This window comes from Jaculus jaculus, chromosome X, assembly GCF_020740685.1.
Source record: "Jaculus jaculus isolate mJacJac1 chromosome X, mJacJac1.mat.Y.cur, whole genome shotgun sequence".
NCBI classification, from domain to species: Eukaryota; Metazoa; Chordata; class Mammalia; order Rodentia; family Dipodidae; genus Jaculus; species Jaculus jaculus.
The window spans coordinates 10,360,430-10,386,104 of NC_059125.1; the positions used below are offsets into that span (position 1 = coordinate 10,360,430).

Consider the following 25,675-nt stretch of genomic DNA (forward strand, 5'->3'; position numbering starts at 1 on the left):
TCCACGCAGCCGTCGGGCGGGGCACGTGTCCCGCCGGCGGGAGGTTTGGAGTGCGTGCAGGAGAGTTGCCGGTCTCGAACTTTCGGCGGTGGAGCTGATAGATGACCTAGGGCCACACCGAGTCATCTTCCCTCCTGAACCTTCGCCGATGGGGCCTCGGGGCCCGACTTGCGCACCTGGCGGGAAAGGCGGAAGGGAAGCAGCCTGGGACTGGTCTCCCTTGGAAGCACTGGGTTGTAAGTGTTTGCCACATTTGGAAATTATGTTTCTGGAAACTTTCTTCTCCCATCTTCCTAGTTGGACTGTGACATGCTTGGGTTTTGTCTCTGCTTTTCTCCCTCCCCGCTTCCCCTTTTCCTGCTCCTGCCCTCACCATGCTGGCATCCAAATCACAGAAATCCTGTCTCTCCTGTGCTGTGAGACACTTCAAAAGAAAGTATCTTTGTTATATAGTTAAATTAGGAGCTGGGGGTGTAGCTCATTAGAAGTGTACTCGCCTAGCCTGTGCAAAGCCCCGGGTACGATCCCCAGCTCTGCCAAACAAACTCATGAGTAAAGTTAAAATAAAAACAAAAGGCATGTTTCTTGCCACACGTGGGACATTTATCCTGGGTAAAATGTCAACAGCGCCAAGAAGATAAAAGCTTTAGATTTATAAAGTACTAGAGTAAATAAGGTTATTTGGTTCAAAAAATATAGAGATAGTTCAGCATACAAAACTGCCTTTCTTGATTTTTCAAAGTAGAAAGCAGGTTCTCCCTGTAGCCCAGGCTGACCTGGAATTCACTGTAGTCCCAGTGTGCCCGCCGCTGTGAGTTTGACGCCACCCTGAGAAAACTGCCTTTCTTAAAAGTTTGAAAGATACTGAAAACTGCAAAGAAGTTGGAAGTCAGCCGTAGACTACTTGACTATCTTGCTGTGGGTTCAATCCCCAGATCCACAGAAACATCACCCACAACTACTCTATCCCAAATACCATTTGTAGCCAGTCTACCTTAATATGGTATGCAGTACCATTTCGCTACACTGTTTCTATATTGCATTTCTATGAGAAAATTGAATACATAGTTTCACAGTTGTTTCAATACATTCATAAAAAATTGAAAGATAACTCAAATTTCCCTGTGGTAACTAACCGTGGTTTTCATTCCCGTGACGAGAATCAATAGCCCTTCAGAATTCGTTTAAAATTTATTTCTGTCCAGACTGCTTGGATTTGGAACTTAAATTCTTACACTTTTCTGTAGGCCTTTGAAAAGTCATAGAAATTTGGGTCTTAATTTCTCCATTTGTAAAATGATCTATTAATAGTGCCTGCTGTCTAAGGATGTCATAACATATAAGTGATTAATCCAAATTGCTTAGAACAGTGACAAACACTATTCTCTGATAAAAAAAAAAAAAATACTGGCAGGATTATTACCTGAGAAAGCACTTAGGGAATGTAACTGTTTTAGGTAAACAGAAAATATATGATGCTGTCTCCTGTATTTTAATTTATATAGATAAAACACTGCCATACAGTGTATTCATATTTTTTTTAGACCAAGTCATAGTGATATACCTAGATGTAATACATTCCTTTTAATTATATTGGGATATTTCATCGGTATTTATTTTCCCATTGGTGGTCATTAAGATTTCTTTTTTTTTATTTTTTGTTTATTTTTATTTATTTATTTGAGAACAACGGAGAGAGAGAGAGAGAGAGAGAGAAGAGTCAGAGAGAGAGAGAGGATGGGTGCGCCAGGGCCTCTAGCCATTGCAAAGGAACTCCAGACGCATGCGCCCCCTTGTGTATCTTGCTAATGTGAGTCTAGGAATCGAGCTTTGAACTAGGGTCCTTAGGCTTCACCACTAAGCCATTTCTCCAGCCTAAGATTTCTTTTTTATATTGCAAGTGAATGTTCTAGAGCAGAATCCTTGAGTATGTGCAGATCTGTTTTTCTGGGTTCAGGTCTGGAAATGAAATTGTTGAATATATATGCTTTTCTATTTGCTGCCAGATTACTTCTAAAGTTATTTCTCATTTTTGTTAAGTGCTCATAATTTTCATTGAATGGTTACCTTTGTTTCCAGTCTCAACTCATCCACATATTCCAACACTGTCACTTGGATGTGATACTACATTTAAAAAAAAAAAAATCTGGCTTTGAAGTCTTTCCATGGATCCCTATTGCTTATAGGAATGACTCAATATAGCCATTGAATAAAGAGTACAATGTAGTCTTTATATGTTTAATATACAGTGACGTTCCTTTAAGTTGGATTAATTTTACTATTTCTCTCAAACTGCCTTTTTCATAACCAATGTGAACAGAATGAGGAAGTGCCATGACAGTGTGATCAGTATTTTAAGAGTAGATTAGTGCTTCAAGCTTGGGAAATGTTCTAACCTTTGTTTAAATAAGGTTTTCACATTAAAAAAAAATAGGGTAATAAGAATAAAGAGAGTAGTTGTGATCCTTAAATGAAATGTTGCATTTATTGCACCTGAGAGATAACAAGCATGAATGATTGATTGCAATTACATCATTCTTCTCTTATAAATTGTTTCCATTCTCAATTTTCCCTATTTTAATCACGAATAGTTTTCTTTGGTCTTAAAAATGCATTACTGTAATGTAAGATTTATTTTTGTTACTTTCTTAAGTCTTGTATTAGCACCTCCTATATGTATTTCTGGCATTTCTTTTGTCATAGTGTTTGTAGAATCTTTTCTAGGAAGCGGAAACCCAAGTGTCTTGGTTGTGAGAACATTCTAATACAGAAACCACATATGAGGAAGAGTCTGAGTTTCAAGATAAGTAAACTATTAATAAACTGAATTTTGTTCTACATGCAGTCATATAGAACCTGATTAGAGTTAGTAGTTTGAAACAGAGAGGGGACAGAACTCATAAAAACAATTCCTAGAGCCAGAATGTCTGATGTCATTTATTTTATTTTTTATGGATTCTCTACAGCTCAAGGCTGGTCATACTCCTGCATTTACCTCTTCATTGATGGGATTATAATTGTGTCACCATATCTAACCTGAAGACAGCTTTATGGGGCATCTAAAGCTTTAAATACATGCTGCTAATACATTCAGCTATCTTTTTATTTTTACTTAGTTATTCATATTCTTAGAAGTTTTTGTTAAGGGATAAGCAAAAATAATGTTGGAGGATTTTTTTTTAACAAGTATGACATTATCATCATGTACGTTGGTGCATACCTGTAATACCAGTATACTGGAGGCTGGAGTATGGTGAGTTCAAGGCCAGCATGGGTCCAAAAAGCTATGGAAATTTATAGCTATCTATTTAAGAGTTTTCAAACAGAAATGTCCGTTTTCTTTTCAACTCCACCTACTTCATGGCATTTTTCCTTGTTTCCTTTTTAGGATGAAATGTATCAACTGGAATCCACTTGCTTTTGGAACTGGGATCAGCACAAAGACAATATATTGGATGGCTAGCAAACAAGCAATGTCATTTCACACACAAGGAAGACTATTGTGTTATAATGGGGAAGTCCTTGTTTTTCACCTGAAGGAAGGAGATTTTGCAGATAACAGGCCTGCAAATGGATCCATATTACATGTCAGAAGAATGGTGTTTGATGGCCAAACAAGAAAGTTTATTCTGAAATCCACTGGTTTTTTTAACATGAAGGAGAATCATTCCAATTTAAAAATTGTGTCTTGCAACTCTGTGTCAGATTTCAGAACTGGAATTAACCTCCCTTGCATATTGATACAAAACACAGAATACAATAATGTTTTCAATTATTATTTATTACTACTTCATAGAACCAACAAATTTGAAAGGTGTTTGAGTTTCAAACTAAACTATGAATTGAAGAATGACTTATGGGTCCTAAATGGCCCTCTGGTTTTTTGGCAACATGTGAAAACATTCTTTTGTGTCTCTTCCCAAGTTGAGAAAGTTACTAGTGTGTCAGTAAATTTTTCCTCTATTAAGTGGATAGGTGAGATTGAAAATAGAGGTATGGTTTTATTAGGACTAACAGAACATTTTTCATTCGAGAGAGGATCTACTCCAGAGCATTCAAAATCAGATTATGCAGTGTGTAATACCAAATTTTGTGCTTATGCTCTTGAAAGTCAAGAAATACTAAGTGATAGATACATTGTCCCTCCTATTTATAGTAGTATAGTAACCTGTGTGCATGTCTGTACAACTGAGATTGTCAACAATCAATTAAGAATGTCCCTGATCATCCTTACTCAAAAGAATCAACTCATTTTATTTCAAAATGGAAGTCCTAAAAGTGTGTGCCATCTTCCATTTCCTGACCCCTGTGCAGTTCAAGTCCTAGATTCAGGTAAAGGAAAGCTCTTTTTCATTGTGTCGTTTAGATCCAGTGATGCTTGTGCAGTTTCGGCGAAGACGTTCCAGGTACAGTAATTAATCTCACAGCAATTCACTTGATATTGTTAGGTGTTTGTTGTCTGTTGAGACAGGATTGTGTGACATAGTCTAGCTTGCCAATTCCTGACTGCTGGGATTACAACCTTGCACCACCACTCCTACCTATTCTTCAACTTATTAAACACTCTTAAGTTTCATAGTTCATGTAATTTTCTGTTCTTGCCAGTTTGTAGTGTTACTTTCATATTTATTCTATAATTCTTTGCTTTTTTAGCTGAATTCTTTCTTCATTTTATTTTATTTAATTTCTGAATCCTACCTGATTTTTTTTTGCCTTACTGTTTTGAATTATAAAGCCTTCGGATTTGAAAACATATGTGTGTAAATATAATTATTATGTATTTATTTGCCTGTTAATGTAACCAATTTTTACTAACATAATTGTATTAGAAAGCTGAGGTTAAGGGAAGAACAGTGCTTACATTTGAGCATTTGTACTGTACAGTTAGGAGGAAATTGTAAATATGGTGGGTTTTATATTAATGAAACATACTACAAGGAAATTCTTATATAATTGTGATATTCTGTAAGAGGTTTAGGATACTAGAAGGAATGCCATATTAAGTAATAAAATCGTATCATTAATAGCTTTGTTTCTTAATAGAAAGTAACAAGAAAGAAATCTTTCTTTGTGTTGCCTAGGAATCCCAGATCTATCTGTGCTTTTGCTATCTTATTGAAAGTATTAATTCCTTAAAAAGATAGGTAAAATGCACACAAGCATAAATTAGAGTAAATGAGACTCCATCCACATCAGTGGGCTCCCAGTCAGCCCTTCATAAAAGCCCTAGCCAGATGTGTTTAATTCAGCAATAGAACTTGGTTACCTTTTCTCTTACACTTTCAAGTAGAAATTGTCTCTGCAAGTTTTGACAAGAATCTGTGTAGCATAGGCATTTCAAAATGGTAGTCATTATCAGGTACATATGAAGCACAGATATTACTGTGTTTTTAATAGGTTTCATAGATTACTATGTCCTGTGTTTGTGATGTCTAATATGGCCACTAGCTACATGTGATTATTCAGTGTTTGAAATGCAGCCGATCTGAACTAAAATATGTTACAAATGTAAAATAGACTCAATAGTTCAAATATTAATAAAGTGCCTGGTATGCTGGCACATTGTAGTCTCAACACTGTGGGAGTCAAGCAATGTCGATCTAGCCACTCTACCTTTAAAAAGGATTTAGTAGGCTGGGCGTGGTGGCGCATGCCTTTAATCCCAGCACTTGGGAGGCAGAGGTAGGAGGATCGCTGTGAGTTCTAGGTCAGCCTGGGCTAGATTGAGATCCTACCTATAAAAACAAAACAAAACAAAAATTTAGTAAAAATGTCAGTAAAGTATTTTGAGTTTTATATTGAGATGGTAATGTTCTGGCCATCCTAGTTGAAAAACAGTCAACTCTCCATATCTAAGGGCTCTGTGTCCATGGATACTCCAGCTGCAAACTTAAAATACTAGAAAAAAACTAGGTCTGGACTGAGAATGTGTAGACTTTTGTTCATGTCCTTATTCCAGTACTAGTACACTATAAACATGATGATGTAGACTGTGCATTAGGGATTATAAATAGTCTAGAGATGGTATACATAAGTAGATATGAACAAATACTGTAACACATTCTTTTCTTAATATTTTATTTTTATTCATTTATTTGAGAGAGTGAGAGAGAAAGAGGCAGAGAGAGAGAATGGGAGCATCATGGACTCCAGCTGCTGCAAACAAAGTCCAGGCACATGCACCACCTTGTGCATCTGGCTTATGTGTGTCCTGAGGAATTGAACCTTGATCCTTTGGCTTTGCAGCCAAGCACTTTAACTGCTAAGCCATCTCTCCATCCCCTATGCCATTTTTTTAAAGACTTGAGCATTCATGAAGTTTGGAATCTGTAGAGAGTATAGGAACCAATAATCCTGTTATGTTAAGGGATTGCTGCATATTAAATTTATTTTCATCTTTTCACTGAGGTTGAAAATTATAGGTATGCCAGGCATTTATTTCTTACCTATATTGATTAAGTACTACATTGTTTTCAAGGTATAAGTTACAAATATGTGAGTGTAGTTATGTACATTATTCTAATGTTTATATGGTCGATCAAGTTTTTACTACTAATATCTCTTCCATAGCTCATTATGATCCATGATAATTGTGTGAAAGTGGATGGATTTTCAATTTTGCTGTCTTCCTGTACAAGTGAAGAGTCACAGTTTTAGAAATTGGCCTTTAGTCTGGTATGGTGGTTTATGCTTATAATTCCAGCATTAAGGAGGCTGAGGTAGGAGGATCATGAAAGTTTGATGACACCTAGGCTATCCAGTGAGTTTCAGGTCAGCCTGGACTACAATGAGATCCTGTCTCAAGAGAAAGAGAAGAAAGAAAAGAGGAGAGGAGAGAGAGGTGGACAGCAGAGTGGGAAAGAGAAAAGAAGTAGGGAGCAAACCCCATAAGTCCAGGATTGATACTTTGAGCCTTACTTATGTTCTTTCTGTAATACAAACCACCCTCCTATGTGCTCTAGATAAATCTGTGCTTCCACGATGTTTAAATATGATTTTTAGCTTTTCTGCCTCAGAGAGAAGGAAAATGTTATCCTTATGGTGTTAGTTTTCCAAGGAATCACTCTGGAAGCTTTGGGATTTCTGGATCGTTAAAAAGAATCTATTTTAAACATGGTGCTCCCTATTCTGACAGAAAAATTTTCAGATCATTCCATTAAAGTAAAATGCTTGTACATATCCCACTGTTAAGGATCTCTCATCTCATATGTCCCTGATAACTGTGTCTCTACCTTCACCACCAGGGTGTGAGCTATTAAGTTCAACTTCATACTATTTATAGGTTATTTTGCTTTGAGAGCTCTTGCGCTTTCTTGTTACCTAGTGCAAATGAATTCCTTGGGCAATTGGTCTGTTTATAAACAATGTATCCACCAAGGCATGTGGGAATTAGGGTCAGCACTTAAATTAGTCATGCTAGAGAAGAAACATCTGTACAGTTTTACTCATGATAAATGTTATAGAAGTGGTAAAATTTATATACAAATTATGCTAAGTTTATAATATAAAAACTACCTAGATTAGCATTAGTAAAATGGGACATAAGAATCTTGGTATTCGGGCTGGAGAGATGGCTTAGCGATTAAGCGCTTGCCTGTGAAGCCTAAGAACCCCAGTTCGAGGCTCAGTTCCCCGGGTCCCACGTTAGCCAGATGCACAAGGGGGCGCACGCGTCTGGAGTTCGTTTGCAGAGGCTGGAAGCCCTGGCGCGCCCATTCTCTCTCTCTCCCTCTATCTGTCTTTCTCTCTCTGTCTGTCGCTCTCAAATAAATAAATAAATAATTAAAAAAAAGAATCTTGGTATTTAACAGTTATTATAATTCCTTATGTTTTCTGATCCTATATTATCTTCCTTCTTAGTTTTTATGCAACCCTTTTCATTGTTTCTAAGACTGAAACTAACAAATTGCATGAAATGAAAATTAGCAATTTGTTTCACTTGTTTGTTTTCTGTATTCCTCTAATACTTTCTCTCAGGTTGTTGCCAAGTGGGAAAAACTTAGCTCAGTGCTGGTAGATGACTTCACTGGAGCTGGAACTGAGCAGGTGCTACTTGTTTGGGCAGACTGTCCAAGCTCAGATCCACTGATATCATTTAAAATAACAGATATTATAAACTACTCGGTAAGTTCTCTTTATTTACTGTAGGTTACTGTAAGAACCATCTTAGAAGATTGAAGTACTAAGGAGTTTGAGCCACCATTGAAATATATGTAATTTCATACTTAAAAAATGTTTAAATGTATCGATTGAATCTTTTTAAAATTTTATTTGTTTTTGCTATTTTATTTTTATTTATTTGAAAGAGAGAAAGTGGAAGATAGAGAGAATGGGTATGCCAGTGACTCTAGCTGCTGCAAATGAACTCCAGATGCATGCACCACCTTGTGCATATGTCATTACATGGGCCCTGGGGAATGGAACCTGAGCACTTTGGCTTTGCAGGCAAGCGCCTTAACAGATAAGCCTTCTGCCAGCCCATTCTTTATTTATTTGAGAGAGATAGAGGGGAAGAGGCAGATAGAGAAGGAACAGATACGCCAAGGCCTCTACTTGGTGCAAACGAACTCCAGACACATTTGCCACCTTGTGCACCTGGCCTATGTGGATCCTGTGAATCAAACCAGGGTCCTTTTGCTTTGCACGCAAGCACTTTAGCCACTAGACCATCTCTCTAGGCCTTTCTTTTTATTTATTTTTATCTGTTTTGAATCTTAAATATATATGTTAACCCTTTCTACAAATGTTAAACAAATTGGCTATGGTTTTAGTATAAACTCATATTATTGTATATCTGCACACTTAAATGACAGTAATGCTATAAATGAACTTTATTGTTTCTGATAAGTCACGTTTTATGGCAACAAACAAATTCCATTAAGGATTAAAATGAAGCAAAGCTGTTTTTTTTTTAAAATTATTTATTTGTGTGCCTTTGTGTGCATGTATGTGTGCACAATGGTCCCTTAATCATTGCAAACAAACACCAGATGCTTGTGCCACCATATATGGGGGTCTTGAGAATTAAACCCAGACAGGCAGACTTTACAAGTAAGTGCCTTTAACTGCTGAATATCTCCCCAGCCCCCAAAACTACCTTTTAAAAGAAGAGGCAGTTCAAAATGTCTTAAAATCGTGAACATTAGAGGAATTTAATTCTCCTGAAGTTTTAGACCTATGCATACTCAGAATCACTCCAGTTTTTTTTTGTTTTTTTTTTTTGTTGTTGTTTTGTTTTTGGTGGTTTGTAAAGTGAAGGCAATTATTCTTTTCTGTAGTTAAGGAATTTTAGAATTTATAGAATGCTAATGTATTGATACTTTGTGATGCAGTGTATAAATTTTAGGTGGCAATAGTCACAGATATAGTAATTTTTCTAATTATAAGAAGATGTAGGGGGTTGGAGAGATGGCTTAGCAGTTAAGGCATTTGCCTGCGTGGCCTAAGGACACAGGTTCAATTCCCCAGTACCCACATAAGCCAGATGAACAAGGTGGTACATGCATCTGGAGTTCATTTGCAGTGGCTAGAGGGCCTGTTGTGCCCATTCTCTCTCCCTCTCTCTCTCTCTCAAATAAATAAATAAAATTAAAACTTAAATTAAAAGATGTAGGGCTAGGCAGATTGCTCAGCGGTTAAGGTTACTTGCTGGCAATGCCTGATCAGTAGTGTTGTATTGCTCAGTACTCATGTGAAGTCAGGTGCACAAGGTGGTGGTACATGTTTCTGAAGTTCATTTGCAGTAGCAGGAGGACTTGGTACACCTATGCTTTCTCTCAATTTTTGTTTTTAATTTTAAAAAAGTTGTAGAAAATACCTATTTGCCTTTCATGGGGACCTCTGGATAAACTGTAAGTATATTTGGTTAATTTAAAGTTTATTTCAAAATTTCAGTTTTTAATTCTCTATTGTATTATTAGAGTGACCCACTGGATTATAAGGGAGATGCTTTAATGGAAGGCCAACATGAGAATTGTTATTTGGTGGTTTCACCTTTGGAAGTAAGATGTAAAGTGAGTGATTTTTTTTTCCTCTTTTGCTTATGATTAATGCTATGATAACTGGAGCCAATAATAGTGAAAGTAAGGTATTTACAATATTAAGGAACTCAGTGCTTGGTTAAATATTTCATAGTATCTCTACTTCTTGAGTACCTCTTTAAAAAATGTGTGAAGGGCTGGAGAGATGGCTTAGCGGTTAAGCGCTTGCCTGTGAAGCCTAAGGACCCCGGTTTGATTCCCCAGGACCCACGTTAGCCAGATGCACAAGGGGGCATTTGCGTCTGGAGTTCGTTTGCAGTGGCTGGAAGCCCTGGTGCGCCCATTCTCTCTCTCTCTCTCTCTCTCTCTCTGACTCTTTCTCTGTCTGTCACTCTCAAATAAATAAATAAAAACAAACCAAAAAATAATTATAAAAATGTGTGAAACTGAATATGGTGTTTCAGGCCTAGGATCCTAGCACTTGAGGCTGACACACAGTGATCATGAATTTGAGACCAGTTTGGGCAATACTCATTGAATTCCAGGCCAGCCTAGGCAACATAACAAGATCTATTTCAAAAAAATGTATTATGTTATCACTTACAAATACATCATCTAAGAATGTTACAAGTGAAGCAGAATGTGGTAGACTTAATTAAGCATATGAATGAAAAAATAAGAACTTACTTTGGAAAACTTTCTGCCCTATTTCAGATGACTATGTCAATAGTATCTCTTTTAGAGGGACAACAAATATTCTAAGCATGAAATAGTGTTTGCTCGTGTTTTCTATTGAACTTTCTTTAAACACCAAGTATGACGACATACCTGCAGGCCCTCATTTGGAGACCTTATCAGGTTTGAGAGTGTAAGGCCAACCTGACTATACAGCGAGTTTCATGCCAGCCTATGTGAAATCTTCTCACAAACAAATGAGCAAAATCGTTGTAAAATAATTATTGTTTTTACCCAGATGTACTAGGGATTGTACTGTATTAGTTTATGACACTTACCATACAAAAACAATTTAAGGGAGGAAAGAAGATGTGCAAAAGTTGATCGGCATTTCTCCCCTTTTTTGCATGTTTATGTATGTGTTGTGCATGTGCACATATCTATGTGTGTGAGTACATGTGATGTGCGACATCATTGTTGAGGTCCTCCTCAGTCACTCTTCACCTTATTTATTGGAATAGAATCTTTTGCTGAACCCAGGTCTTTTCTGCTAGCCTACCATGTCACCAAACCCTGGGAATTCTCCTGTCTCTACTTCTCCAGTGCTGAGGTTTTAGGTACGTGCTGGAGGATTTGAGCCAGCTTGAGGAGTTCTTTGGCTTGCAGTTGCAGACGTGGGCTAACTCCATTGCTTGATACCTGATTGCTGAATATGGCAGCAGGAACATGGGAGAGCACCATCTCATGTTAGGAGCTGCTCATCTCACGGCAGCCAGGAAGTGGAGAGAGTACGTCTGTTATTGGGATTCCTTCCTTTTTCCTTTACTTCATTAAGACCCTCAGCCTGTGGGATGCTACTGCCCATGTTAAGGATGGTCTGATTTCCTTAGCTCATTATGTCTGGAGATGCCCTCACCTATGCACCCATGGATCTTTTGTACTAATACAGGTGTTCTCAGTCCAGTCAGGTTGACCATCAGGAGCAACTGTCATCTATGCATTAATTATAGGATGCTGAGACTATGTAAAGGCAAGAGAAAAACGATTATCTGTGATTCTACTCCTAATAAACAACCAATCTTACATTTTTTTGTGTATTTTTACAGATATTTTATGCATAGATGCAAATATACATGGAAATGTGATCATAAGATTTATGATTATTGTAACCTATTTTCCATTTAAAAATTTGTAATATGACCGGGTGTGGTGGTGCACGCCTTTAATCCCAACACTCGGGAGGCAGAAGTAGGTGGGTCACCGTGAGTTCGAGGCCACCCTGCAATTACATAGTGAATTCCAGGTCAGCCTGGGCTAGAGTGACACCCTACCTTGAAAAACCAAAAGAAAAATAATTGTATTATGGTCAGTAACTATATTAAGTACGTTATGGGAGTAAATTGTCACAGGATGGCATACTTAGAGCACTGAAAGAAGAGAGCTGAAGCTACTAGTGGCAACATGATATACAGAGGGATTCTATCTATAAAAGGTTCAGAAGCAAACACACAGAAGACTCTAATTATTCCTTAGGAATGCATAGAAATGCACTAAACTGAGGAAGACAACGTAATCTAAAGAGTCCAGGGTAGGCTTGCCTCTAGCATTGCCATTTGGCTTGGATATAGTTGTGTGGGTGTTGACTTTATTACTAGTCCGGAGACCGTTTTCTATGTTGTAAACTCTTCTGCATATATATATGTTTACTCACAGTAAACATGAAAGCAAGTGCTGTGCAGCGAAGCACGTTCCAGTTTCCTCTGTTTGATTTTGTGGTTTAAGTAGATGAAAGAAAACAGTCCTTAACATGTACCTGCAAAAATTCTGGAAAGCTAAACTATTTGCTACAGGATTATGCATGTAGGAAAAGAAGATGAGGAATACAAATATATTGTTTAAATTTCTTACAGTGTGCTTAGTTTAGCTTTGTGACTTTTTAGATTATCTTGCTTAATGATTTCCTAATTGGTCCTGGAGGAGGGGACATATTGAGGGAAGTAGGGACAAGAGGCCATTACTAATTTCTAAGAGTTCTTTTCCAGTCTGCCAACCATTGATGGATACATATACCTCCACCCAATTGCTAGTTACTGAGTGCATGAGCAAGGGAAAGTTGAATAGTGGGGTTCCCATTGCTAGAACTAGGTCAACCTAAGCAATTTTAAGATAATAGCTAAGCCGGGCGTGGTGGCGCACGCTTTTAATCCCAGCACTCGGGAGGCAGAGGTAGGAGGATTGCAGTGAGTTCAAGGCCACCCTGAGACTACATAGTTAATTCCAGGTCAGCCTGGGCTAGAGTGAGACCCTAACCCAAAAATCAAAAAAAAAAAAAAAAAAGATAATAGCTAAACACTTCATGTGCTTTTTTGATGAAATAAGATAGGAATAATTTAGTCTTCATCCTTTAACTTCTACTCACTGACAAAAACAAAATTTGCCTGCCTTAATATTTAATTCAAAAGAAAGGAACCCACAAAGTGAATGCATTTTATTTCTAAATAGAGAAAAGCATATTTTATTGAAAGCCAGATTAATACTTAAACAGCCTCAGATATCCATCTAAAATGAAACAACTTCTATCAGTTCAATGACACAACACTTTAAATTTTCAGTAGCAAAAACATATTCCATGAATGTTTCATCCTTAGAACTGAAATTTATTTATCTTGTGTAATAAAAGGAATGAATGCATTGCTCCATGTCCCATTCTGAGTTACAGTTATATTTTGTAGTGGTTTTCAGTATTTTTTTTCAGCAGAGTTTATGAGCTTAAAAAATAAATTTAAAACAGATTGTGGACTATTAATGTGTTAACTTTATTTTTTGTTATAAAGGGTATATGTGTATGTAAAGGTTATATGGTATATATATATATATGAATATGTATATATGTATGTGTGTGTGTGTATGTATGTATGTATGTGTATATATATATATATATATATATATATATATATATATATATATATATATATATATATATAAATGTTTATTCATATTCCTGATGGTATCTTTGCTTACCTGAGATGCTTAATTTTTGATGCAGAAATTATCTCAACAAGAAAAACTTTTTTTAATGTGTGAGTATTTAGGTAGGCCTTATTTACTGTTGGTAAATCTTAACTTTTATTCATACTTATTTCTAGTTTTTAAATTAAATTAAATTAATTTTTTTAGGCAAGCCCAAGAGACTGTCCTTTTTTTAATGAGAGAAAGAGAGAGAGGGAATTGGTACACCAGGACCTCCAGCCACTGTAATCGAACTGTAGACGCATGCGTCGCCTTGTGTGTCTGGCTTACATGGGATCTGGGGAGTCTAACACGGTTCCTTAGGCTTTATAGGCAAGTGTGTTAAACACTAAGCCATCTCTACCAGCCCTATTTTATATTTTTGATGCTTATGCAGTGTAAGGTACATTTCTGATATGTGTATGAATAGTATGTGCATGTGGTTGAGGAAGCCAGACAAGAATATCGGGCGTTCTCTCTCTCCCTTTGACTTTGTTTCCTTGAGACTGAACCTGGCACTCACTGTTTTTCAGTCAGATTGGCTTACCAAGGCTCCTCAGTGATTCTCTTCTCTCTGCTCCTTGTCTTTCTCTTTCTCTCTCTCTCATATCCACGCAAGACTGAAGTTATAGGTATGTGTGCCATGCCTGGCTCTTCATGTGGGTGCTGGGGATTGAACTTAGGTCTCCATGATTGCGTAACAAACACTCTTACCCACTGATTCATCTCTCTAGCCCCAATTCCTAGTTAATAAATTCAGTAAGGGATACTAATGTATCAACATTCTCTGAGTGTGACACATGATCTCCCTCTTGTAGTTATTTCCTACTCATTACTTTGAGAGTGAAAGCACTTTTTATAGTAATAACAGAATATATAAATAAAATCGTTTTGCTCTGAGAAGTGAAAATGAGTTGCAAAGCACATTTAGAGAAAGTACTTCTTGAATGAATGATATGTTTGGTTTCATTTGTACTTCAGGCTTTGGCAATGTTTTTTTGTTTTTGTTTTTGTTTTTGTTTTTTTTCTACCTTACAGGCTGATTTTACTTTCATTCGTGGATTAAGGCAGCATCTCTTGCTTCAGGAAAATATTATTGCAAAATCTTGGAAAGTTTTGATAAATTTAATTCAAGGAAAAGATAATAGTACGTCAAGTGAAGAGGAGGTAAAGTTAATCATGTAGCTATACTATAATTTCATGAATTGAAAATCAGTAAACTGTTGACATTACTCAAACAGAAATGTTGGAACACAGTAGAAAATACTGCTCAGTGGATTGAGAAGAAAAGTGGCAAGAATAATAATGATGGACTTTAATGGTACTGTAAAACATTTGATTAAGCAACCAATGTTATACTAATTTGCATGTGATTCTGTAAGATATTAAATATCAGGAACCTTGAGGAAGAAGTCCTTTTGCTTAAAAATGTTTAATAATTAATTTGCAAGCTTGGGATGGAAATTAATCCTAATTAAAACAGAGAACTCCTGTGTAATGTATATGTTTTTTCAAGTTATGACTAGAATATACTGAGATAATAATATTTAACCTCATTTTCGTGGTGACATAGTTTTATTATTAGTATTATTATTTTTGTAATCAGTTGCATTGTTTATTTCTAAGAATATTTATTCCTCTAGTAAATATCCTAAAATTGCTTTGATTTCTTCTTAATCTTTTATAATTTTACTCTATTTCTTTTATAACTATTTCTCTTCAAGTACCTTGAAGCTATTTATGCTAGTATATTAATGTAGAAGTTGGCAGACCAAAATAATACTTATGCATCTTAAATATATACACAGTACAGTTAAAAATTATTCAAGATAAGTTGAAACTAGCAGAACTTAATGTTGCATTTTATCCTCTCAAACTACTTAGGGTAGAGCTCAGACTTTCTCTAAATTGACTCTTTGTTTGTCATGTCTTATCTGAATTTCAGTCTTAGAAATATGGGAACTTTAGTTCAAAATATGATCATGTTAAGGTAAGAAACATAAGAAAAGCCCATTATGTCGAATCTTCATATTGCTGTTACCTCACAAAATTTATGATAAAAATAAAGTCTCTTAAGCAGTCAGGAGGCAGAGGTAGGTAGATTGCTGTGAGTTCAAGGCCACTCTGAGACTACATAGTGAATTCCAGGGCAGCCTGGGCTAGAAAGCGAAACCTTACCTTGAAAAACAAAACAAACAACAACAAAAAAGTCTCTTCCCTTCCCTTCCCTAACCCTCAGGGAATTTGCTAGTATTAGAAAGGGGAAGGAATGTTTAAAATTAATAACACTGCAGCTACTATGTGCAAGGCTCCATTTCTGGCCCTTTGCATTCTAAAAATAAACCTGGCAGCCAGTAACAGTAACCTCAGGTTTTGATTGAGTTATCTGTCCTCAGTCATCAGAACTTGTAGCAGAATCGTTAGTTTTCTGGGATTGCGTTAATCTACTACTGAGGAAGTGCACCTGTCTTTGTGTCAGCACTCATATGGTTAAATTAAAGCATGGGTTTTGAACCAGTTGTCAGTTCAGTGCAGGGCTAGATTCGCCACTTGCCATCTCTATGACTTCAAGCTTCACTGTGCCTCATTTTTCTTATTTACAAAGTATAATGATAATACAGTCAACAACTTAGTCATTCTGAGGGTTAAATGAAATTGATATGTGAATAACATTTAGAAGAGAGCCTGACAAAGTGAGCCTGGCATTTTCTATTATTTTAAATCTGTAGAAATGACTACAACTATTTTAGCAAAAACTTAAGCATTCTATAAGCAGGTTATTTGTTTTACTAATAGAGAACTTTATTTATACTCAGTGCAAGTCACAGAAAAGTACAGAATGCATTGCTTTTGCTGTACTTGGAGTATATGTTGTCAGATATTCTCCCCACTGGCTCTGTTGGATAATCTGTCTTCTCATCATGATTCTTGACCTGAGTACATATGTTTCATGAATTTTATGTTAGTAAGTGTATATATATGACTTATGATATAGTGTACTATAATTTATTTAAAAATTTTTCCTAGGATGTCTAACTTATTGACATTATGCTATGACATTGTCATCTACAGATGTATTGGGCCACATTCATAGCTACCTTGGAATGCATGTGTTCCATGGGACTCAGGTTGGACATGCCTATTTTAGGGTGTAAAGCCCAACTCAAAGCTGATAAATAATACAGACATTATTTTAGTTTACTACATTCACTATAGGTTTCATAATCAGCTAAACTCATTTTTTAAAGGAATCTCTTGTTCCATTTTTTGATGAAGAAAATTGTGTTCATGCTATCGATGAAAACTTACCAGACAGTATTCAAGACCCAGAAGTTGTAGTTGAGAAGATGTGGTGCCACGTACTGGATGATAGCTTCGTTGTCGGAGTGAAAGTCACATCTGTGAAACTGTAAGCAAACTCTTCACATAATCGTGCCATACCAATGCTGTAGATCAGCACTGTTGATCGGTGCCCACCACATTAGTAGTTTTCAGTGTTCTGGTAGATAGAAGCAAATTAAATTAATTTCAATGTTGTATTGTGCCTGTTGTATCCATGATATCATTTGAATATGTAATCAATACAAAAATTATTGAGGCCGGGCGTGGTGGTGCACGCCTTTAATCCCAGCACTCGGGAGGCAGAGGTAGGAGGATCGCTGTGAGTTCAAGGCCACCCTGAGACTACAGAGTGAATTCTAGGTCAGCCTGGGTAGAGTGAGACCCTACCTCGAAAAAACCAAAAAAAATATATATATATATATATATATATATATATATATATATATCGAGATGTTCTAACTGCAGCCATAGAAAGCTTTTTCATATTTGCTTTGTATTATAGCTCTAACGTGTTGACTTCACACTAGCCACATTTCTAGTGCTCAGATTTGGCCAGCCCTCTCTACAAGGATCCCTTTTATACAGATGCCTTGAGTTAATATTAAGAGAATGATATTTATGAAATCATAATGCTATTCTCAGGGGGGATATAATTTGCATCGCACAGATTTTTTTATCAAGACATTTTGAAGAATTAGGAACATCTTAGAGGGTATTAAATGGCACAGATTGGAGAAAGTTTATTTAGTAACAAAATGACTCTGATAATAGATTTTTTCTATGTCACTATGGAAATTGTGAATAGGGAAATAATGTGTATTCTTTTTGCAGCCTAGCAAATAGCATTTTACCCAAAATGGGCTAAATACAGGGGTTACAGTACTACATTTGAACATAAGTAATCAAGCAAGGAAAACAGTTAGTACTTAGAGACACTGGCTATATATGTCAAACAACTTGTCAAGTGGGATTGAGATACCCCATTTATTTTTGTTGTTGTTGTTTCAATGATTTTTTTTTATTTTTATTTTTTGAGACAGGATCTGGCTGGGTAGCTCACGTAAGGCTAGAGCTTTTTGTAGCCCAGCCTGGCTAAAAGTTTTCAATCCTGTCTGCTGTCTCAGCCTTCCTGTCACCAGGATTTTAGGTGTGTGTCAGAATCCCATGCTTGTTTTTGTGAATTTCTCAAGTGTTTTGGGCTGATTGATCAAACAGGCTTTTGGTCCTTCTGTTAATGAAGTTGGTTATGTTAATCAATTTTTTACTATAAAACCAGTCCTATATTTTGGAGTCTTCCAAATCTAAATTTATTCTATAGTTTTGGAACAAGGATTTAGTTAGTTAATATTTGGTCAAGAATATTTGCATTTGTGATTCTGAGTGAAATTGGCTTGAAATTTTCTTGAATAATACTTGGTTTCACTACAAAGGCTGAACTAGTTTGTCTGTTCATTTGTTCAGTTGTGTTCCTGTGTGCCTATGCTGGCCTAGAATTCCTGAATTCAAGTCATCATTCTCCCAACTCAGCTGCACAAGTAGGAAACAAGTAGCTGGTACTATGAGATTGTGTCAATACACCCATCTGGTCCTGTTAGCTTGGAAATGAATTGAGGAGTGTTCTGTTTATTCTTGTTCTCTGAAAGATTGTATAACATCAGAATGATTTGAGCTTTAATGCTTGGTTGTATTGACCTAGAAAGCAGGGGAAAACTGCTAGCTTTCTTGAGAGATGATTTTTTTTTAATTTTTTAATTCTTTTTTTGTTTTCTTTTTTTAAAAATATTTTTGTTCATTTTTTATTTATTTGAGAGTGACAGACACAGGGAGAAAGACAGATAGAGGGAGAGAGAGAGAATGGGCGCGCCAGGGCTTCCAGCCACTGCAAACAAACTCCAGACGCATGCGCCCCCTTGTGCATCTGGCTAACGTGGGACCTGGGGAACCGAGCCTCGAACCGGGGCCCTTAGGCTTCACAGGCAAGCGCTTAACCACTAAGCCATCTCTCCAGCCCCCTTTTTGTGTTTTCTTGAGATAGAGTGGCTATCCTGAAACTCACTCTAGTCTCAGGCTAGCCTTGAACTCATAACTATTCCCCTACTTTTGCTTCCTGAGTACTGGAATTAAAGATGTGTGCCACCATGCCCAGCCCAGTGAGATGATTTTTAACTACTGATTCAATTTATTTAATAGTGATAGATAATTCCTTGTCTTAATTAGTATAAGTTTTTCATAAAATACTTACAGGCATTTGCCAACTGTATTATCAGTACTTATCAGTCTTTTTCATTCTAAACCTTGTATCACTTATTTTTGAGCAATTTTGTGAAAAGTTTATTCATTTTACTAGTCTTTTCAAACAATTTTATGATCTGGAATTGAGTGGTTCCTGTTTTACTAATTTCTAGCCCTTTATTAATGTTTTCTTATTTAATTAGGCTTATACTGTTAACTCTGTTTTCTATTTCATTATTGTAAGGTACAGGACCTTCTCCAAGACCACGGAGACCACTCTGAGGCAAAGATGGAAGCTTTTATTGGGGAAAAAATATGAGCTGCCAGGACTGAGTCTTAGGAGCAGAGCAGTCAACCTTTGAGAATATAGATAGTGGGCTTTATAGAGATCTTTAGTTGGAGGAAGGTGAGGAAGGGGAAAGAACTCCTTTGTTCTTTACATTAGCCAGTTCATGTAGCTAAGGTTTGAGACCAGAACAATGAGTAGGTGGGAGATGAGGGGGCAGGAAACCTAGACCTGGGGCGTTGTTAGGCAAGGAAGGGATAAAGGCTGGGTGGTTCCTTGAAGAATGTGGATGACCCACTTCCTTGTGTCTGTTGCCATCTTGCTGTCTTTGGTGAGTCCCTTTTGGGAAGCCCATCTTGACCTAACAATTGAGATGTGATTAGATGTAGATTTGTTTATATTCTGTGTTACTTTGTTAAATTTCCTGGCCCCTGAGAATTAAAGGATTTCCTTCCTTCCTTCCTTCCTTCCTTCCTTCCTTCCTTCCTTCCTTCCTTCCTTCCTTCCTTCCTTTCTTTTTCTTTCCTTTCTTTTTGTAATTCAAGAAAGTGTTTGAGGTCCTAAGGGCCTGTTCTCTGTGACTCCAGGATTGTTTCTACTGATCTGTATTCTGCTTGCTGATTTTCTTTTCTGTTCTCTGTTTAACAATTTAGTCATTGAATCTATTTTTTATTTGTACTTGCTATTTATCTTGTTCTGTTTACCTTTTTAGATCTGCCTGGAATTTCTTCTCATATTTTCCACTCTTTAAAAATTCCTGTAATAAACTAAATATGATAACTGTTAAAATGTTTTTTAATGTACATATAGAACATTTCAAACATACCAAGAAAACAGCATGATAAATGCCATCTGTCCATCACTAAATTCTGGTAATTATCAACTCATTGCTAATCTTGTTATATATACTAATATACTTTCATTCATTCCTTGCCCCAGGCCTCCAAGTTATTTTTTTTTGAAAGTCAAGCAGAATGCAAATTTATTTATAGGCCTTAAGAGAAGGAAAGAAGGCAAAGCTACTATAAAAATGGAGGGGCTCAAAGGGGTTAATCTGTTGTCACATTATTTGAAGTAATCAAAATCATATTATTTCATCTGTAACTATTTCAGAGCATGTATTTAAGCTATAAGAACTTTAAAATCCTGTACCTAATTACCCCTCTCATAAACTAGCAGTAATTCCTCTAGTAAATATTCACAGTTTCTACTTGGCTCAAATTCAAACTAATGTTCTTTAAATCATACACCAAATAACATCTCTAAATTGAACTTGACTAGGTCTAATTCTTTGTAGTCTGTACATAACTCTTTCTTGCCATGTTTGTGCATTTTGTCTTGTAATATATGTTTTGAAGCAAAGCAGCTTGGCCTATGAAGTTCTGTTGACTAGATTTTGCCAATTTTACACTTATCTCCTGTGTTCCTCTAAACTGGAGGTTAGATCTTGAATTTTTCTTAACACAATTCCTAATGGATATTGTTTTCTTCCATTAAGAAGCATGTAAAGTCTGATGAGACTGATAATCCTATGTCTCCCCCCACCCCACCAAGATCTCATTCTAGCCCAGCTGACCTGGAACTTACTCTGTAGTCCCCGGGTAGCCTCTAACTCACAGTGCTCCTCCTACCTCAGCTTTCTCAGTATCCCATCTTGCCCAGCTACCAGTTTATTTTAATTTATTTATTAACCATTATACTTTTGTAAAAAGAAACTTCTCACCAGTTGTTTAGTTATACCCTTAACTTATACAGGTTGTAATCTGTAACCACAAATTCAGACATAAAAGTTTCTCATTTACGTCTGAGTAGAATGCTGTTTCTGGGGGTTGGGGATTTAGCTCAGTAAGGCCCTGGGTTCTGTCCTCAGCACCAGAAAAAGAAAAAAAAAAGGGAACTAGAATGTTGTTTCTGGCCTTCCTAGAGTGCAGAGATAAGATGTTTGGGTGGTTGGTTGTGGGCTTTTTTTTTTTTTTTTTCCTTAGTGAAAAAACCTAGTATAAATCAGTGTTGCACTTCAAAGTCACACTAAAGACTTCATTCATGGTCTTTACTTACCACCGCCAGCCACACATGTGAATCTTTCCTCCCTTGTATAGAACTCAATCCTTGTATCATTTTCTTATTCAACAATCTGTATGCTAAAGAAAAATATCAACAGTAGGGCTATTACAAATTATGTGTTTTGGGGGGCTTCTTTTTTTGGTTTTTTGAGGTAGGGTCTCACTCTAGCCCAGGCAGACCTGGAATTCACTATATAGTCTCAGGGTGGCCTCGAACTCATGGTGATCCTCCTACCCTTGCCTCCCAAGTGCTGGGATTAAAGGCGTGTGCCACCACACCCGGCTTTTTTTTAATTTTTTTTTTGGAGTATAATTCACTAGTCATACAGTGGACTTATTCTCTTTTGGTCATGCTACCAGTCTAATCTCTTTGACTTGGTAATTTTTGCAGAGCTGGAATGTCTAAAAGCCTGTATGATGTTTTCAAGTTGTTAGAAATGTAAATCTGGGATGGATTTCTAAGAGATAAACAATATTTTGTATTTTAAAAATCAGATTTATGGGCTGGAGAGATGGCTTAGTGATTAAGCACTTGCCTGTGAAGCCTAAGGACCCCGGTTCAAGGCTCGGTTCCCCAGGTCCCACGTTAGCCAGATACACAAGGAGGCACATGCGTCTGGAGTTCGTTTGCAGAGGCTGGAAGCCCTGGTGCGCCCATTCTCTCTCTCTCCCTCTATCTGTCTTTCTCTCTGTGTCTGTCGCTCTCAAATAAATAAATAATTTTTTAAAAAAATCAGATTTATTCAGTCATTTTGGGAAGTAAATGATATAGTTCTTACTTCTGTAGTACTAATATGGTAAATGATTACCAAAACAAACTGAAAAATCAGTAGTATTTTTTTGTTGTTTAGAAAGAAATGCAAGGGCATGAGAAATGGCTCAGTGCTTAAGGACACTTCCTGCCCAAGGATGAGCACTTGAAGGAACCTGAGACCACCTGAGTTTGATTTCCCAGCACCCATATGAATAGCTGGATGTGGTCACACATGTCTGCAACCCCAGTCTGGTGGGGATCATATACCTGAGAATCACTCAAAAGCAGCCAGCTTTTCAGGCAGTGAGAGATTCCCTATCAAGGAAGCAGGCAGATAAGTGAAGAGGGAGATACCTTATGTTCTCCGCTGGCCTCCACACATTTGCACAGGGTGCCACACTTGCGCACACATGTGCGTACACCACACCACACATGCTACCCTACACATTGTGCATTAACACATGCACATGTGCACATAAAAATTAAAAGGGGGGGAGTCAAACCTCTAAAATAAAATTTGAGCATTACTTTACCATTCCTTTGCTTTAAAATTGTTTTCTAAAATTTCAGCATATTTCCAGTTCTGTTGCCTGCCTGTTCTAAGAGAAGTGCCAATATAGGACCTTTTGAGATTTGTTTAGCTTTTACTGTTAGCTGTGATGTGTTTTACATTGAAATGATGTTTCCTAAGACAGGAAGGTTTTTTCTTTTTCTCTTTCTCTGTTACCATGTGTGTGTGTGTGTGTGTACGTGCGCATGCACACACACACTCATTTAATCATCTATTTGTTTTTTTTCAAAAGTTCTTATAAAATCAACCAAATGTTACTTTTTTTTCCTAGATCTTCGAATGATGTGACTTTATCACTGTTAATAGATCAAAGCTGTGGCTCCACGTTTCAGCTTATTAAATGTCAAAATAGGGTGATGAGTACAGATTGTTTCCCAGAGCCATACTTGGTACCTTGTGAAGAAGATCCAGAGGTAAAAAGGATCAAGTTGAGTGCTGATAGCAAGGGAGATGAAAGCCATTCTTGTGGGCAGCCATTGAAGAAAGCATCTGTGTACATCATCACTGCTGTGGCGTCTCTGCCACCTCTACTGGCATTCAGTAAATTTCATTGCACTGTGCTGCTACACATTAGTGAGAGAGAGAGTGATGGATATGCTGAATCTCGTTGTATTCCTTGTGGCAGACTTCATCTGAAGCTGGAAGATCTTTCACGTAGGAAATACCTATTGACATTTCCAAAAAAGAATTCAATCGGTAATTTTGGAAGTATTTTTAATTGTATAATTATTTAAATCAGAAAAGTTTCAGAACAGTGTAGCAATGCATACAAATTAATTCTAGGCCATGTAATATATTTTTCTTGTAGAGAACATGGAAGATCTTTTTTCACTTCTCGCAGTATTGCACAAATCTTGTTTTTATGTCACATCACCTCACTATGCCTTGAATCTAATGAAGATATGGCTTTTGGAATACATGAAATGTGAAGTCATTAGAGAATTTCCAGAAATATACTTGTATAAAAAGCTGGGAAATTGTTGCAAGATCCTCTTACACTGGAAACAAAGAACAGCGTTTGAAGGAATCTTAACACTGTATTGCAGGTAATGAATAGCCAGCCGGAATCAGAGCAGAGGAGGGAGTGTGTGTGAGTGGCGAGTGTGTGACCCAGCAGCAATCTCCGTGTTGAGCTCTGGGCCTGTCATAGCTTGAGTACATAAAAATTTAATATCTCTGCTTTCATTATTTGTTTTTATGTTTTAGAACCTAGTAATTATCTTAGCATTTCCTTTTACCTCCTCTCCATAGTGAAGTTGGATAAAATATACTGCTGTAAAAGAAAAATAATCAAGCCAGAGGTATGAATAATCTTAGATGACTTTGTATAGGACACTTATATTTGCTATAGTCAGAATTGTATCAGTGAAAGCATGTATTTTTTGCTTTATTTGGCATTATAGTGTTTGCAAATACATATTGATTGCTCTAATATTTTTATATAACTTTGTCCTAATTTTATCATACTTTTTTTTTGTAATTTCAGGAGTCAACGAGTTTTGCTGCAGTGCCTTCATGATCTCAACATAGCTCTCCCTGTAAACTGTTGTTTCAGATATCTGAAATTCGGAAGTGAGGGTTTCCTAATTGATCATTTGGCATCGGCTTTGGAAAGGGAACTTGTTACACTAAGTTCTCTTTCTATGTTGGCCTCAGATCATGTTAGAAGCAAGTTCGTGCAGGAGTGTGAAGCAAGCCAACAGCAACATAGTGCTTTGTCTCCAACACCAGCCAGAACAGAGGTTCACAGAGAAAGGGCTGTGCTGGGCACCAACCTTAAAGTGAGTGGTACAGCTTTTACAGAGGGTACTTTGAAATTAGCTGAGACTGAGCTGAAATCAGACCTCATTGCAAAGAAACTAGCCTATTTATAATTGTAGTGTGTTTGTTTTACAATGTTGCCACTGCTGTAAAGTTTCTTGTTCCACTTGTCACATGCCTCCTTTGTTAATTATTATAATAATTAAAGCTGATTTTAATCAATTGCAAGTTTTAAGCCTTTTTTTTTTTTTTTCTTGAGACAGTGTCTCTTTCTGTAGCCCATGCTGGCCTCAAACTTGTGGCGATCCTTCTGCCTAAGCCTCCCAAATGCTGGGATTATAGGCATATACCACTACCCTTGGTTCAGTCTTTAGATTTGATGATACACAAAGTAGTATTTCTAATACAGTAGTTGTTCTTTCTTGCTGATTAAAATCTAAAACTTTATTTTAAAAAATTACATAAACCTAAACCAGGCATAGTGGTGCATTCCTTTAATCCCAGCACTTGGGAGGCAAAGGTAGGAGGATTGCCATGAGTTTAAGTCCACCCTAAGACTACATAATGAATTCCAAGTCCACCTGGACTAGAGTGAGACCCTACCTCAAAAATGACAAACAAAATTGCATAATACTCTCCCACCACCTTCCTTGGCTATCTACCTTATGTTCCTTCAGTGAGGCCTCTCTTCTTTACTACTATTCCCTTTTATATATTGACACCATTTTAAATATTTATTTATTTGCAAACTGAGAGATAGAGAGAAGAGAGACAGACAGAATGGGCACATCAGGGCCTCCAGCTGCTGTAAGATGCATGTACCACCTCTGGCTTTACGTGGGCACTGGAGAATTGAACTCAGCTCATTAGGCTTTGCAGGCAAGAACCTTAACTGCTGACATTTTTTTTTTTTTTTACTCTCTATCATCAATAACCTGTTGATTAGTCCAATAGTATGCTGGTCTTGTGAAAATAATGAAAGCTGCTGTGAAGTCACAAATA

At 36.9% G+C, this 25,675-nt stretch overlaps 1 protein-coding gene across 1 annotated transcript; it reads left to right on the plus strand.

Annotated features, from left to right (window-relative positions):
• On the plus strand, positions 1 to 24,895 carry Fancb (FA complementation group B). Its single transcript, XM_004671439.2, has 9 exons — positions 1 to 236; positions 3,389 to 4,406; positions 7,978 to 8,124; positions 9,921 to 10,013; positions 14,703 to 14,831; positions 16,913 to 17,073; positions 23,184 to 23,608; positions 23,721 to 23,958; positions 24,399 to 24,895. Exons 2-9 carry the CDS (start codon positions 3,390 to 3,392, stop codon positions 24,784 to 24,786), a joined length of 2,598 nt encoding a protein of 865 aa, XP_004671496.2. The 5' UTR covers positions 1 to 236; position 3,389; the 3' UTR covers positions 24,787 to 24,895.
• The last annotated feature ends 780 nt before the right edge of the window (positions 24,896 to 25,675 follow it).

Bases quoted from the DNA above. Each gene is read 5' to 3' on its own strand.
- Fancb (XM_004671439.2), top strand. From the start codon at position 3,390: ATGAAATGTATCAACTGGAATCCACTTGCTTTTGGAACTGGGATCAGC. The intron at 23,609-23,720 runs GTAATTTTGGAA...TTTTTCTTGTAG, and splicing joins TCCAAAAAAGAATTCAATCG to AGAACATGGAAGATCTTTTT. The intron at 23,959-24,398 runs GTAATGAATAGC...TTGTAATTTCAG, and splicing joins ATCTTAACACTGTATTGCAG to GAGTCAACGAGTTTTGCTGC.